General features: G+C 35.2%; 3 protein-coding genes across 3 annotated transcripts; 1 reads left to right on the top strand and 2 right to left on the bottom strand.

The window, feature by feature from the left end:
* The first annotated feature begins 76 nt into the window (after positions 1 to 76).
* On the top strand, positions 77 to 2,155 carry LOC18023986. Its single transcript, XM_006406320.2, has 5 exons — positions 77 to 181; positions 482 to 708; positions 797 to 902; positions 1,441 to 1,584; positions 1,738 to 2,155. Exons 2-5 carry the CDS (start codon positions 491 to 493, stop codon positions 2,005 to 2,007), a joined length of 738 nt encoding a protein of 245 aa, XP_006406383.1. The 5' UTR covers positions 77 to 181; positions 482 to 490; the 3' UTR covers positions 2,008 to 2,155.
* LOC18023985 (1,4-alpha-glucan-branching enzyme 3, chloroplastic/amyloplastic) lies at positions 2,062 to 9,306 on the bottom strand. The gene is made up of 21 exons (XM_006406319.2): positions 9,028 to 9,306; positions 8,718 to 8,789; positions 8,511 to 8,575; positions 7,641 to 8,324; positions 7,317 to 7,489; positions 7,142 to 7,231; positions 6,561 to 6,636; positions 6,366 to 6,473; positions 6,018 to 6,108; positions 5,786 to 5,887; positions 5,589 to 5,691; positions 4,928 to 5,065; positions 4,775 to 4,846; positions 4,569 to 4,673; positions 3,852 to 3,929; positions 3,671 to 3,778; positions 3,221 to 3,301; positions 2,782 to 2,886; positions 2,494 to 2,579; positions 2,330 to 2,384; positions 2,062 to 2,232 (listed from the first exon to the last, which is right to left on the bottom strand). The coding sequence occupies exons 1-21, from the start codon at positions 9,294 to 9,296 to the stop codon at positions 2,200 to 2,202; spliced, it is 2,694 nt and encodes an 897-aa protein (XP_006406382.1). The 5' UTR covers positions 9,297 to 9,306; the 3' UTR covers positions 2,062 to 2,199.
* A 314-nt stretch (positions 9,307 to 9,620) lies between these two features.
* LOC18023984 lies at positions 9,621 to 10,252 on the bottom strand. Its single transcript, XM_006406318.2, has 2 exons — positions 9,886 to 10,252; positions 9,621 to 9,796 (listed from the first exon to the last, which is right to left on the bottom strand). The coding sequence occupies exons 1-2, from the start codon at positions 10,181 to 10,183 to the stop codon at positions 9,681 to 9,683; spliced, it is 414 nt and encodes a 137-aa protein (XP_006406381.1). The 5' UTR covers positions 10,184 to 10,252; the 3' UTR covers positions 9,621 to 9,680.
* Positions 10,253 to 15,192: the final 4,940 nt, after the last annotated feature.

Raw genomic sequence — 15,192 nt, 5'->3', positions numbered from 1 at the left:
AATAATGAAAAAAAATATTTTTTTAAAAAAACATTAAATACAAAAATACAAGCTTTTAAATTTCGTCCTTAAAAGGGCAAAAATTGCCTTAAACCCTAAAGTGATGGTTTTTTTCCTCGATGAAGTGTGTTCTTTGTTGACATCTCGAGTGTAGGTGAGAGAAGATCGAAGGATTTCCAAGGTTAGCGTCATACTCTGTTTTATTTCGCGAGACTATTCTCGATTGTATTTTTTTTTTGTTTTGCCCATTTGGTTTTGTAATGCGATTCTATGTATTGAGATCGTTCTTTGATGTCGTAGAGGGAATTTCTTTAAAGAATCAGGAATTTGCGTCGTTATTTGAAATGGGTTAGAAATTTTTTTTTGAATGGATTAAGGTCTCGGTGTGTTCGTAGAGTGAGAAGGGAGTGTTTCTCGAGAGTGTTGTTGTGTTATTCGTTATATCTAAAGTTGTGTTTGATTTTTGGCTGCATTTTTTTAGGCTTTGATTATGGAGGGAGAGGAAAGTCTGTTGGATGCCATAAATGAAGAAGACGGATTTGAAACCATGGAAGATGTTGACATGGTCGATGTGGAAGAAGGAGAGATTGTTATGGGGCACGAGGGTAAGAAGAATCGACAGAATCAGCCAAACAAGAACAAGAAGAAGAAGAAGAAGAAAAGAAGAAAAGGAGGTCATTTGATGGGCAAACCCATGGATTTAGACAGGTATTTGAATCCTTTTCTGTAACTCTCGTTAGAGTAGCTGACCTATTGTGTGATTTGGCTACGGTTAAAACATGATTTGTTATGGCAGGTTTGTCAGGGATACGTGTAGACGCTTGAAGGAAAAGAAGTCTTACATGGTATACACAGCTGTTGGTTGTCTTGGAATCCCTGCCTTGAGTGATCTTGTCAATGAGGTATTAATACTACAAACTACTTCAAGATGCTTTCTATGCTATTTTCAATTGGAAGCCTGTTTAATCTGTTTTAATTGCTTATGAGAAAACGAGGCCATACCATGAGTGGCAATACCTGCAATTCAAGATGTTTCTAGTTTGAGCCTTCTTAGCTGCTTCAAATACTGTGCCTTGTCATGAGATATAGCTGGTGATATAATTTTATCAGGTTGATATTTTCTTCTTCTCTTCTACACATCTGTGTTTTCTCTGTTTTCATTGATTAGACAATTTGAACCAGACCATGGGTAGATAATTAAGTCTTATAACTAACGCCTAGTGTGATTCATCTATCAATGAGAGAGATCAGAAGTGTCAAAACATATTATCATGACCAAGAGAAGACTGTCTATCTAACCATGCTTTTTGGATTGTTCCCTCTATTGGTTGCTCTATTTTCTTGGAGTTGGTTCAGATTATATCTATTCTGGTTTGCAAGAGTCCTGCTAAAGTCATTGAGAAATGATTGATGATCGAAAGACTTATATGTTTGTCTCAGGTTGAAGCAATCGAGACCTGTGGAGGTCAGGTGACTGCTGATGGCAGTAGGAAACGAACAGGTGGTGGTGTGTTGTGGAACATCATCAAAGCGAGACAACCTGCAGCCCACCGAGAGATAATGAAAAAGACCAGGGAGTTTGAGGTTTGTTCTTGCTTATCATCTTATTACAACATTCTTTGATATATCCTGTTTTTTAGCTTAATTGTAGAATCGCATTCCTGGAAATTATGTTATACCATGTTTTCATTCCCACGCCCCTCTCTATCTCTCTCTTACGCTATTCAAACTTTGCAGAAGCAATTTAGGCATCCAAACACGAAACCGAAAGCAGGGCTAAAAAGAGATCAGGGTAGCTCCTCAGAAGGACTTGCATCTGGAAATGCATCTTGTGATGAAGCTCTGGTCACTGAGATGAGTGATATGCCGGTAGCTGAGCAGACTGAATCCAAACCGCAAGAAGAAAGGAAATCTGTTCATGAGAGGATCAGAGTACCTGTTTCATACGATGACCTTTTCGGAGAAGTACCTGTAGATGCCTCACAAGCACAACACCCTTCTGCTTAAGCTCGTTTATATCATGTTTGCCTTAGAATTTTTTTGACTAGGTAAACAATTATATAATTAAGCAGCTGGATTGCTTCTTGTCTTGCCGAAAGCAATGGTTTTGTTTAGAAATACATTAATTGATCTATATACCAACTATCAAATGATTGATACAAACATGTTTGGTGTTTGTATGCGGTATACATAAGAGGATCATATTCTGAGAATCCGGGTCAACTTGTAAACCTGAAATATAAAAATGGACTTTGTATCAATATATAAACATGTAAATCACAGTGACTAACATAGAGATGGAGCAAGGGAGGAGAGAGAGAGAGCTCACTTGCGCAGTCCTGCTTGGCAAAAACACCTCTAAGGCATTTCTTTGACCATCCATTCTGCGCAAACGTGAATTTGGTTCAGAATGATGAATGATGAACATACTACATCCATAGTTCTTTGAGAACTAGGACTTTATAACAATAAACTATTTGACAATTTACAAACCTCTTGCTAATTGACCGTTGAAGATATTGGTTCTCCGTTAGAAGCCCTTGACCCCCAAATTTAACTTCATCGGAGTTAAGTATCATCTGCAGAATCCAGGTAATATACTCAGGTGAAGTGCATAAGAAAACCTTATAATAATGACAATGTTCTATACACAAGTAAGACGGATGCAGAAAACGATAGTAACTATATTTTATGGAGAACAAAAAACTAGTTTCATTGACAGACTCTTATTAACAAACCGTGAAGGGTGGGAATATCAATGCAGAAAATAGAAAAACTTACAGTATATTCACCAGCTTCCTCTACGCCGACATTATACTTTTCATATGAACTTGATGGGTGGAAGTTAAAGACAAATAGGAAAGGACCCCTCGAGAATGAAATCACCTGTAGATGATGAGCAATTAGTTGACTTGTAAGCAGGCTTATCATCCAAATCCTTTCATTTCTGATTCATATTCTTGGCAGTCTCATATTACTTCAGAATTCTCTAAATGTGTTGGGAGGATCCCCATTATTATGCAGGCAGGCAATTGGTTCTATTCTTTTTTGCACTAGCTGAGAAATATTGTATATAAAGGCATATACAAACAATAGCATGCCAATTGCAGGAAATTTGAGAAGCCAATTCGGTGGGTACTTTGAAGATTTATTTTCTGTTTCACACCCTGAACATAACTTGTTTGTAAGGAAAAAAAAAGAAGCAAAAAGAGTCAAATACCATATTCGCATCATTCACATGGTGGATGCTGGGTAAACCTCTTGAAAGGATACCCTTGCTTTTATCCAAGTCCATTAGCTCCTAAGAATATAGAATGAGATCAGTAACTAAGAAGCATATCTTCTGATCTAAGAGGAAATATGCTTGCAGCATTTTCTAATCCTTACATGTAAAAAGATATTCAATTATAAATTTAACAAGGAAGGGTACATTTATAAGGAATCGAGATATACAATTAGGTGCCTCCGATTATTCAATTAGATTCGGCTTTAAATCTTTTTCAGTTCAAGTTCTCAAAATTTCTCGGCTTGATAACAATCATAGGCCTCCTTCATAGACCAACACGGTATTGAATTGCTATGACAGTTATTATCAAAGCAGTTTTTTAGAGGCCAACAACTTGATGGATATGGAAGCAGTACTTCTATAAAGAGGTGTTATGGTAGATACCTTGTCAAAGGAAAACAACTGATGATGGATTCCACTTTCCAGCAGGTCCCAGCGGCGGTTGGCAAGTGAAAACGAGAAGTTATTGCTCTGCGTAGGAAACTCAACCCTCTAACACAAGGATGAAACGTCAGAAACATTAAGATGGTGTCTTTTGGAACAGTGAGAATTTGGAGAGATATACCTCAGGATGTCCAAATTCATTTCCCATGAAGTTGAGGTAAGCACGGCCACCAATTGTAAAAGTAATCAGTCTAATCATCTGGTTCAAGCAATGACAAGAAAAAAAAGCTTTCAGAATTAAAGTGAAACAAAAGCATGAATAAGGACCTCACGGGAAGGAAACAAATACAAAATTAATGAGCTGGATGTAGCTCGTCTCAGGAGTTAAGAATAAGAAAATCTTCTTCTTCGGCTTAACATTCTAGACACAAAAACTGGATAAACAAATGCACAAATAGAAGGATGTAGTTGCACTAATTGATTCACCACCTAGTAATCTCGAATATAAAAGACACATGTGATGGGTTTACTACAACAGCTACACGGAGGATTGAGTGTGACCGACTTAAGATTGAGTAGTGTACTCTACAGCTGGAAGTTGGGTACAACAAAAATAATTCTTTGATAATTTGTTGCAGCGATCTTAGCGTGGCTGTAATTCAAATGTAAGAGATAGAAACGCAGGAAACCGAGGGCAGAGAAGATTTGAGGCAGAAATATAGTTTAATTAGTCTATCTTCCAGATTTCATTTTTCACTTTTCAATGCAAAGCAAAACTCAAGAGTAGCATTCAGTCTCATTCTACAGTTGTGTGTTTCATCACGAACTAAGAGGTATGCTAAGTCCGGGATGTTGTGTGTGAAGGAGTAGAAGATTTCAAATCTAAAGAAAGAGATACCTTATGTAGTGAAACTCCCCTATCTAACAACTCTCTTCCTCCAGGAGAACCATTTTCGACTCCACCAAATAGGATTTCTGCAAATGAACGCCCTCCTGATATGGACTGGTGGAAAATTAGAATAAACAACGATGTCAATATAAGTAGATTTGTATATATGTAGATATAAAAAAGCTTTAGACATTTAAAGTTGGAAAGTAAAATACTTGGTTGTGACTTTCGGCATAGGTAAGCATTTTGTCTGCATACTCTTTGTTAGCCACCAATGTGCTGACAATCTGCAGCATTGGCTAAACATCAGAGAACGGAACCAAAGTCTTGTTCTGTCATATCTAATAATGGAACTTGAAAGATGTGACCTTGCTCATGCTCCACTCATTATCCGGTACGCTGTCAAGGAGAGAAACCCACATGTCTGTCGCAGAAAGGTTCACATAATAATCAAATCCGAGTCCACCTTGAGAAACTGAATCACACAGCCCAGGGTAATACGTTGCCTAATAACAAAAGGGAATCTATTAAGCTCAACATAATGTTTTAATACGGAAAACCAATGATGCAGATCTTTGACAGAAAAATTGAATAAATTTTAGAAAATCAACAAGATTGTTAAACGTTTTACCCACTGCTACATCTGGCGATTGTAAAAGATAATTTGTTAAAAACTATTTTTTCCCGTGCCTATGGTCAATTTTTAAACTTGGTTTACACAAACTAGTCAACATTATGTTACTGTTATAGGTTGTACATGAGAAAGCGTATGTATATACAAGTCCCCTGTTACTCTCTCACACTCCTTATCTAGCATATTTGGAAAAGCATGAAAAAAATTCACTAACTAGCCGTAACCGTACTAATTCTACTAACCAACACTTACGGACTAAAAACTAGTGATACTTTAGAATTTTTCTTGTCCAGAAACATAGCGCCATATGAACTGCCCAACCTAACTATGCTCTAAATAAGGAACACTGAATGATATGTAACTTCTTGACGAGAAAAGATCTATGTGTAACTTACATCCTCAGCAATTGTTATTATATTTGGATGTTGAACGTGCAGGATTTCATTGGCCAAAATGAGGTACATCAGAGCATCTCGGTCAACATACTGATTGCAATAGCTGTAACAGGACAGACATCAGATGGTTGACTAAGTGTCACTAAGGTCCGAATCCACAAAAAAGCGTAGCATCTAAAAGACTATAGATGTCTTACTCATCCAAACCGCTATTAAAAGAAGCAAAACCATTGTGCGTGTAGATCATCGAGGCAAGCGAGTGAAATTGGTAACCATCTACTTGATACTCTGTAATCCACCTACAAAGTCAGTTGCACTAGCATCAGATTCCTAAACCAAAGAAGTGCAAGACACTTTTCTACTAAGGAAAAAGAGTGAATTCACCCAATACACTATCCACAAACCAGATAACAATGTAGTTGCCTTTACCAGTTCAAATTTGAAATGAGAAAATGAAGAACGTCCAGATCACCGTATTTGAACATCCGGGTGCCCCAGTGTTTGTGATGCCCCCTTTTACCTATTTGGAAGACGAAAAAAATGAAACATGGTGTTTTAAGACACGCTCATATTCAACTATGTGGGACATATTTGTGGCCATCTTTACACTTACAAAAGGTTATGAACAGATATTGGTTGTCATACGAAAATTATGCTTAATTTCCAGTTATATAGCGATGACTTGATCACAACATTAAAATAAAGGCATGCAACAACTCTCTTTCTACACCCAAAGGCATAAAAAAAACAAAGTAAATTGCTGCTATGGAAAATTACCGTAATGAAAATAGCAATCATTTGAACCATCAAAGAGCGAAAGCCCAACCATTTGATCAGCTGCTGCATAAGAATGCACGATGTCCAAGAAGACAAGAAGTCCTAGGCCTGTATGTAGATTAGTTCAGATTTACCCTATGTTTGACTCAAAGGTTCTACGACATCAAGAAGAGAAGAGACGCGAGAAATACTTACCATGTGCTTCATCAATCAAGCGTTTGAAGTCATCTGGCGTTCCATATCGGCTACTGACAGCAAAGAAATTAGTAACCTGAAATGGTGATGGATACGAATTATGGCGAATGAAGATAGAAATAAAAAGTTTTCGTAAGTCCAAATTTTCAGTTCAAAGATATTAGTGAAGTTTCGAATAATTTCTTTATTATTTAGTAAAAAGCTGGGATACGTTTGAAATTCTATAAAATTAACGAAATAGGAATTCTGGTTATCAACTTGAGTCTAGTTCCATAGCTGTAATTTCTTGAAATTTAACTAGCAGAAAAGACATTATCATAACTAAATGAAATCTATGTTGCCTCTTAATCATATTTTTTCCTCTCCGCTTCATTTCTATCATGTTCTTCTCTTCTCGCTCCATATCCTTTAACTAATTCTCTTCATTCTATCACTACTGTCCTTTTTTTCAAAAACATTAGGCAAAGACCTTCAGAAGCTTTCATGCACAGTACACAACGAAGCCAAAAGATGATGCATACATAAGAAACTGAAGGTAAAATAAATTCACTTATACAGTGAGAGAAGTTTAGATTGCTGACCCTATAACCAACAGTGAAATAATCCTTGTGCTCAGGGATACCAATCAACTGGATTGCATTGTATCCTGCTCTTTTCACATGAGGAAGGACCTGATGTTTTATAAGCCACAGAAAGACTAAGATGTGTGCATAATAAGATTGCAAGTAAGAATATAATGGATGCATTAGGAGGTACCTTCTTGGTAAATTCTTCGAAAGATGAAATTTTTGGCTCAGACCCACTGATTCCCACATGACATTCGTATATGCGCAAGGACTTTGGTTTGTCTGGCTTAGAGTATTTCCACTTGTATGCAGATTCAGGAGACGGTTCCCAGTGAATTGCATAAGCTTGCTTTCCCTCGTCCTCTATTTTCGAGATCAGTGAGTAAATGATTGGATTTTTTAAGGAAGTTTGTAAAAAATACAACTAATGCTTGCTTCCTTTTCTCTATGACTGTTATGCAACTTGTTACCTTTCTTATGCTACTCCTAACCAAAGAACTAGATGCTAACATACCTGGTTGCACATATGTAGCCCAAGCAGGCACCCGTTCAAGCGGTCCATCAGGAGTATTGAAATACAATCTATACTTGCTTCCATGTGGAACAGCTGGAATGTATTTTTCCAACCATGCCTTTCTTCCTTTACGTGTCTCCAACCAGTAAGGAATTGGAGGTTCTTTCTCATAAAACTTTTTTGTCCATTCTGGAGATGTCACGACATTGAAAATATCATATGGTTTTCCTTGACCTTTATCAATGATGTCGCATGGAGGTAGATTACTTGGTGGATCATTTTTATGCTCCTCTTTGTACTGTTTATATCTCGTTTCTGCATCTGGGATATCTCCTAGCTCTTCCAATGTCTGTGGACCGTTCGGACCAAACAGCTGCTCGTATAGTTTGGCAGGAACTTCATACCGGTTTTTAATGAACCGGTCCTCACCAGGTTCCCAATACTCATCATTAGCTTTCTGGAAGAGTTCTTCGGCTGATACACCACTGTCACCTTTATCATAGTCATCGACGTAGTTATACTGCTGAAAGTACAGCTCGTCTGGCTCTTCACCTTCCCTTAACTTATCTTCAAGAATAATGAACCAATACCCATAATCATCATGGCCAAATAGTCCCTCTCTGGCGGAATTTTCTGTTGGGGACCATCCGTTGAAATCTCCGATTATAGCACCATAGCGAGCACCTGGATTCAGCGTAAGTTAGTATCCTCAAGTGAATCACTTGGTGGGAGAAATAGCCTCCCAGACTATACAAGTATCAGAACATCATTCTCTTTATTGATCAACTCTGAATCCTATTTTCAAATCCAAAGCTATAAGAAAAAGGAACCAAATGGAAGTAATGAAAAGATTTGAGAAGGAGACAGAACCTGGACCCCAGTCCATAAAATCAACCCGGTGTTCCATATGCCGATGCATCCCCAGTAACTCAAACCTATACGTAAAAGAAGACAATTTTTTATTAGACAAAGCATTTTGCATACACATCAATCATAGAAAACTTGTTGTTTGGCACAGCATAACAACGAAGCTTGAGAAACTTGCTAGCAAATAAAAAAGTGTTACTTGATACATACCCTGAAGCAAAATCTTTGAGATCGAAGTGACGTTTGAGAATTTCATCTTTAAGGTCTTTCAAAGCTTTATGCCTACAAATTTAACAAACGAGCACGCTTATATATAATATCGAAATTTACAAATCAAATGCATTGTAAAAACAGAGTTCGTAATAAGAAGATGCGTTCTAGAGTGCACTCGATGAGAATTTTCGTAGAACAATTACAGGAAATAGAAGATTCCCGAAAAGAAAGGCAAAATTTAGAACTCTTTATTCCAGAAATGCACAAATTTATGATCAAATTGAGCTATTTCTTTCTTTATTACTACCTTTCTCGGAGAAATTGAGCGAAGATTCTATCAGCAATTCCGAGTTTTGTGAGAAACCCAACTGGGTCGACTCCAGCCTCGGCGTCGCTGGTGCTCTGGCTCTTCTTTTTCTGCTTCTTTTGGCGTGGTTGGTCGGCGGCGAAGCAAGTGATTCTCACACTGATTTTCCTGGGAAAATTGATTCCGGAAATTCCCAGGAGCCTCTTCTCGGAAACGAAAAGGTTGTTTGGGTAGAAAGAAAATCTGGTTTGATTAGAGAGGGAAACCATTTTTGTTGTTATTGCCACAGAGATACACCAAAGATTTGTCTATAACTCAGGGTTTTAGTCGTTTAAAGATAAGAGGTTTTTGAGTCAACTCGTGACGACAACGAGTTCACTCACCTTTCCGGATACTTTTCTAATTGGAGTAAAATTGAACCAAACCGATCGCAATTAAAACCGGTTCTTTTTTTAAATCGATTGAAAACTATAACATGGAATTATAACGTCGACTAAAACCGGTTCGTCCGCAAATTACTTTAGTTTTTTTTTTTCCGGGATTTTGCGTTCTTGACAGTGAGATTTCTCTGTTTGAAATTTAAGTTAAATTTGATATGTTTACATAGTTACAAATTTATTATTATAGTTGATTATATGGATCTCGGTTTGGCTTTAAGCTGCTGTTTTGCTCTTCTTTAATGCAATCTCCAAGTTTCTTCTTGTGATTTGAAGCTCTCTTGTGTAGTAATGCATCCTGTCTATAACCATCGCCAGGAACAACACAGTCCCTTTTTTTCACAAACAAAAAACACACAAAATCAAGAATAGATCAAATCATAAAAAATGGTGTTATATGTTATTAGTACATTATTAGTACCCATGAGGAAAGCTTCGAGGAGTCGATTCCCAAACATGACTTGATCAGTCGAGTTAGCTACACCACCAGACTCAGAGAGCCTTGTGTTGATCTGAATTGTGCTGAACAAAACCGAGCCAAACAGGACGAGCATAGTGGCTGCAACCGTCTTTGTAACCAGTGGTCCTCGGCCTTGCTTTAACAGGTCTAGCAATTTCACCACCGCTCTTCTCACTGGAGTCCCAAACCCGAGTGTTATAATCAAGGCGGCTTCCACGGAAACGACCGTGAATAGAAGCTGAAACATCTCTATGAACATGTTTTTTTAGAGTGCTTGAGAATGGATCAAATATACAAAACGGTTTTCAAGTTATTAAAACAAAAAAAAAAGTGTTGAAAGAGAACTTGTTGATGAGTTAAAAGAATATGAAGTTGCTTGATGCAATGGATATGGATAATGTAGAACTAAGCCTTTGGAATCAAATGAAATCATATGCTTTGTGTGTTTTTTTTAGTTTTGTCTTTATTCACGAGCATTTGTAAATTTCCAAATTTTGAAAACTCTTAAACAAGCAAAACCCAATTTTCAAATGTATAGTAAAATTAATTGTTTGGAATGTTTCTGATATCCCTTAGAATCCCATAAATCTCTCAATCAAATGTCATATGGGATGTGACTTAATTAAAAAAAAAAAAATCAGTTATTGTTGAAATATCTGTCCGAATGAGTATTATATAGGATTTTGATTTGGAATATATACGAAATTTTATTGATGCCACTGATTTGCATAAGCTACATATTAAAATCTTATTTGAACACGTAAAGTTCAAACAATGGCTGTATATAGATTCGATTGATTAGATATATGATATTGACATTTCTTATATGTCTGTAATGTTGATCTGGTCACCTGAAATCTTATGATCGATCTATCATCTATTTGCATGAACATCTTGTTTACCAATTTTACCATACATACAAAATTATGAACACATCAAATGTTGTGTATTGTGGTAATTTTCTATCTCTAGATAAACGGTATATATAATTGAGCAAATTAAACTTATTTAAAACGAAAACATACATAATGAGTTTCGGGTGGAATCGACCTACAAATTATGATCTTTAATTAACTCCTTATGAGATTAAAATCTATTATGAAAAAGACATTATTTCATCTTTGTCGGATTCAGATTCAATTTAAGTTGCAAATATCAGCTAAAAGTAAGTAACTTTCTCAGTTTCTTGTAGAATAACTAGATAAATTATACAAAGAATATCATAGATGTGTTATAAATATTTTTTTACTATGTTTGAGATTCCAAAGGAAAAAAATATAAAAAACAAAGCTAAGGGGGGTTATTGGGAGTTAGATTTATGAAGATTTTAGTTGATTTTAAAAATCATGAGATTTGTCAAATTTTTAAGAGTTTTGTTGGATTTATAAAATTTAGAGAGAGTTCTATGGATTTAAACAATCTATTAAGAATTTTTTAATATGACAGATTTTGAGAATCCAAAGGATATAGGTAGTATTTTGAGAATCATGATTTATGAATTAAATTATAAAGAATCATTATGCCAATAACACTAGATTATAACAGAATCATAAAATCATTAAAATACAGACTTTTTGAATAACAATGGATTTTGATTAGATTATAAAAATCATCATATCAATAACAACTGATTTTTATAATCTCTAAATGAATAACAGAGGAATCTATTAAGAATGTAAAAATCCACAAACCAATAACTATAGAATCTTAAACTCTAAAAATCTTTATAAATCAACTCTCCAATAACACCCCCTAAATGTTTTTAAAATATACAATTATGGAAACGTAAGGTAAGTTTTTTCTTGCTTAAATATTTGACATCCTATGAATACACTTTCTAATAGATTTCATGAAACATTCGTGTTGTTTTCTTGGTAATATTTTTCATAAACCATTGTTCTTATATGGGAACAAAAAGTCTCACATGGATAATGATCAATGTAATGTTTGTGTCTTCTGAAACCTTAGTTTTCGATCTAAACTATTTTTTTCAGAAATAGTGCACAACTTTCTTGCTACAAGTTTTTTAAAATCTTAGGATTGGATCCAAAATATGCCATAATCAATATGTTATTGTAATTTATTAATCATCTGAATATTATCTTACATATATACCAAAATGTTATGGCTATTATATACTTCAAAATTATGTAAATACACTTATTATCAAACTAGTGAGTGGTAGTATTTTGTGTTGAATGCAATTTGTTTATTAGTGCGCTTTTTTTATAAAGTTATGTATGTATGTGATTTAGTCAAATGTTTTGAAACCCAATCATACAAAAAAACATAATTTTAAAACACAATAAAAAGATAAATTGAGTCAATATTGATATAAAATAGATGTTTCTACTTTTTTGCTACTAGTTTTTTTAAATTTTAGGATTGGATCCAAACTATGCCATAATCAATATGTTATTGTAATTTATTTATCATCTGAATATTATCTTATGTATATACCAAAATATTTTGGCCATTATATACTTCGAAATTATGTAAATACACTTATTATCAAACTAATTAATGAGTGGTAGTTTTTTGTGTTGAATGCAATTTGTTTATTAGTGTGTTTCTTTATAAAATACAATGTTATGTATGTATGTGATTTAGTCAAATGTTTTGAAACCCAATCAAACAAAAAAATATCTAGTTCTAAAACACAATAAAAAGGATAAATTGAGTCAATATTGATATAAAATAGATCTTAGCATTGCCAACAAATTTGTTCCTGTATTTATGGCAACTAAAAACAAGGTAACTTTGGAAATAAAGATGATACTGTGATGTATTCATGGGTAGTGAAGATAAGGAAACAAAGGTAATTTTGGAAATAGAGATGATACTGTGTGCTTACTTGGGATCTTCTTTCTCTGCGCAGGGAGTCCTACATCAAGTTTACTTGACTGGCAATTGCAATGAAGCGTACACGAAGGTGTGGTGATTGAAGAGGAGGAGGGTAATTTTCTTAAAACTATTAAAACTGAATACCAAGGTTGGTCCATGGATCGTAGGTATCTTTGGGGTCGAGTGTGATACACTTACGGACACTGAAAAGGTAAACTTAGGTAATTTTTCTTTCATTTCTGGATTCAAGAAATATTGCAATTGAAATCTATATATTTTTGGTGCAGTTCTCAAAAGTATTGAGAGCCAAAAAAAGACCAGGTACCAGTGAATGTGCATTTCAGGGAGTCTATTACTCAGCGAGTTGAGTTTGATCACATCAAACATTGAAGAAGAAAGGAGGAGGAGTGTATGCAAGCCTTATCGGGTACGTGGAACCGTCTAAAGAGAAGTTTGAATTTGACGGACTGGCTGCAAGACAAGCGTTTTCTCTTAGCTCCATTAAAGCAGTTGAGAGTGGTTTCAAGGAAACTGTGAAATTATGTGTGTGTGTGTGTTTTTTTTTTCCCCTCTTTGACTCCTCTTGTGTTCTTCTTACTGGCTTGCGATGATTGCTCTTATAATCTTCAATTCCCATTTGCAGTGGCCTACTAAGTGGGCATCATGTTGAGTTCATAAAAAATTGTATTGAAAGATATGGATTGCTAAACGGGCTGAAAACAGCTGCGGTAAGTGCTTTCAAATATTGTTACACCGCTGCTGGACCGTTGATTCTAGCACCGGTCAGAATTGGTGGAGTTGAAAGTGCCAACAGAGTTCCTGGTGCGGTTGCTAAGGACATCAGTAGAAGAAACGGTATGATCGTTTTCCAACTATCGAGATGGTGACTCACTTATCCACGCTCATGTGAGAGGATTTTTTTCTTCTTCTTCTTACTATCTGTTCAGTTATGAACCGCAATTAACATGTATATGTTGTTTTGTAACAGGTGCATTTAATTTGAACAATATGTCTGGCTATTCTACATCGTACCATCATCATCATAATCATCATCATCATTATGACATTTTTTTTTGCTAATTGTGCTAGGGAAAAGGAGAAATCATGATGGAACACAAGGAATATGATGTTGTGACTAAGGAAGTGGAGACTCAGCTCATCAACGCCTATAACGCCAGCAAAGCAAACTTAATCAACCAACTATCTTTTTGGGTTTTTATCTAGCAAAATCACTTAGTGCCTAATTGGCATTTTATCTGTCTGTATATGCTGATCCGGTCACCTTCGAGCTGTTGAAATCTTATCTACGCGCATGCACATCTTATTTACCAATTTACTATACATACAAAATTATGAACGCATCAAATATTATATAGTGTAGTTATAATCTATATAAACAGTATATATGATTGAGCAAATAAAAATTATTTATAATGAAAATGTGTACTATAAATTTTGGGTGGAATCTACCTACAACTTATGATCTTGAACTCCTTGTGAGATCAAAATTATGAAAAGGACATTGTATTATTTCATATTATCAGATACAATTCAAGTTGCAAATATCAGCTAAAAGTAACTTACATTCTTGTAGAATAACTAGAGAAATTATACAAAGAATATCATAGATGTGTTATCAGTACTTACTATTTTTGAGATTCCAAAAGGAAAAAAACAAAGTTATATGTTTTTTTTTTAGAGAATTTGGGTTTGAAGCTAGATGTTTTTATTGTTACAAAAAAAAAAGATAGATATGATTTTAAACTTTACATTAATGGAAACGTAAGGTGTCTAGCTTCGTGGACTCCATGTCTAACACGACGTCATACTCTCTCCGAAATTGTATTTCTATTTTTGTTAAACCAAAGAAAAAAAGCAAAAACCGACAAAAGTATGCATAAGCATAATTGCACCACTAATCATACGCAATAGATTGAATGCAAACTCAACCAACTCAGTTAATAATAATCAATGGATCAAATAATAATACTCCATTTGATGTAGTATTCAATTACCATTTGAGGTAGTCATGCAGACCATAAATGAGAAAACATTTTCTGGGTTATTTTTCTTCTTCTTTTTGATGACAACTGTGACATCTTTCAAACCCAAATAAAATATCCATTGTTTTTCGATCTCCGTTATTCCAAACCTAAAAAATCTTGGAGAACTTTCTTTTTTAAGTTTGTTTATACAAATTTCCTCACGTTCTGTCGTTTCTCATTTTTTATTCCACATGTAATGTAATTAGCCCAACAAAACTCTCTCTCTCGCTAATTCTCTCCTTTATCTCTTTTTTCTCTTTCTCTCTCTCTTTCTCTCTCTCTCTCTCTCTCTCTCTCTCTCTCTCTCTCTCTCTCTCTCTCTCTCTCTCTCTCTCTCTCTCTCTCTTTCTCTCTCTCTCTCTCTTTGTCTCTCACACAG

This window comes from Eutrema salsugineum, unplaced genomic scaffold, assembly GCF_000478725.1.
Source record: "Eutrema salsugineum unplaced genomic scaffold, Eutsalg1_0 scaffold_13, whole genome shotgun sequence".
Taxonomy (NCBI): domain Eukaryota; kingdom Viridiplantae; phylum Streptophyta; class Magnoliopsida; order Brassicales; family Brassicaceae; genus Eutrema; species Eutrema salsugineum.
The sequence above is the reverse complement of the archived record's forward strand: the minus strand, read 5'-3'. Positions and strand labels throughout refer to the sequence as shown.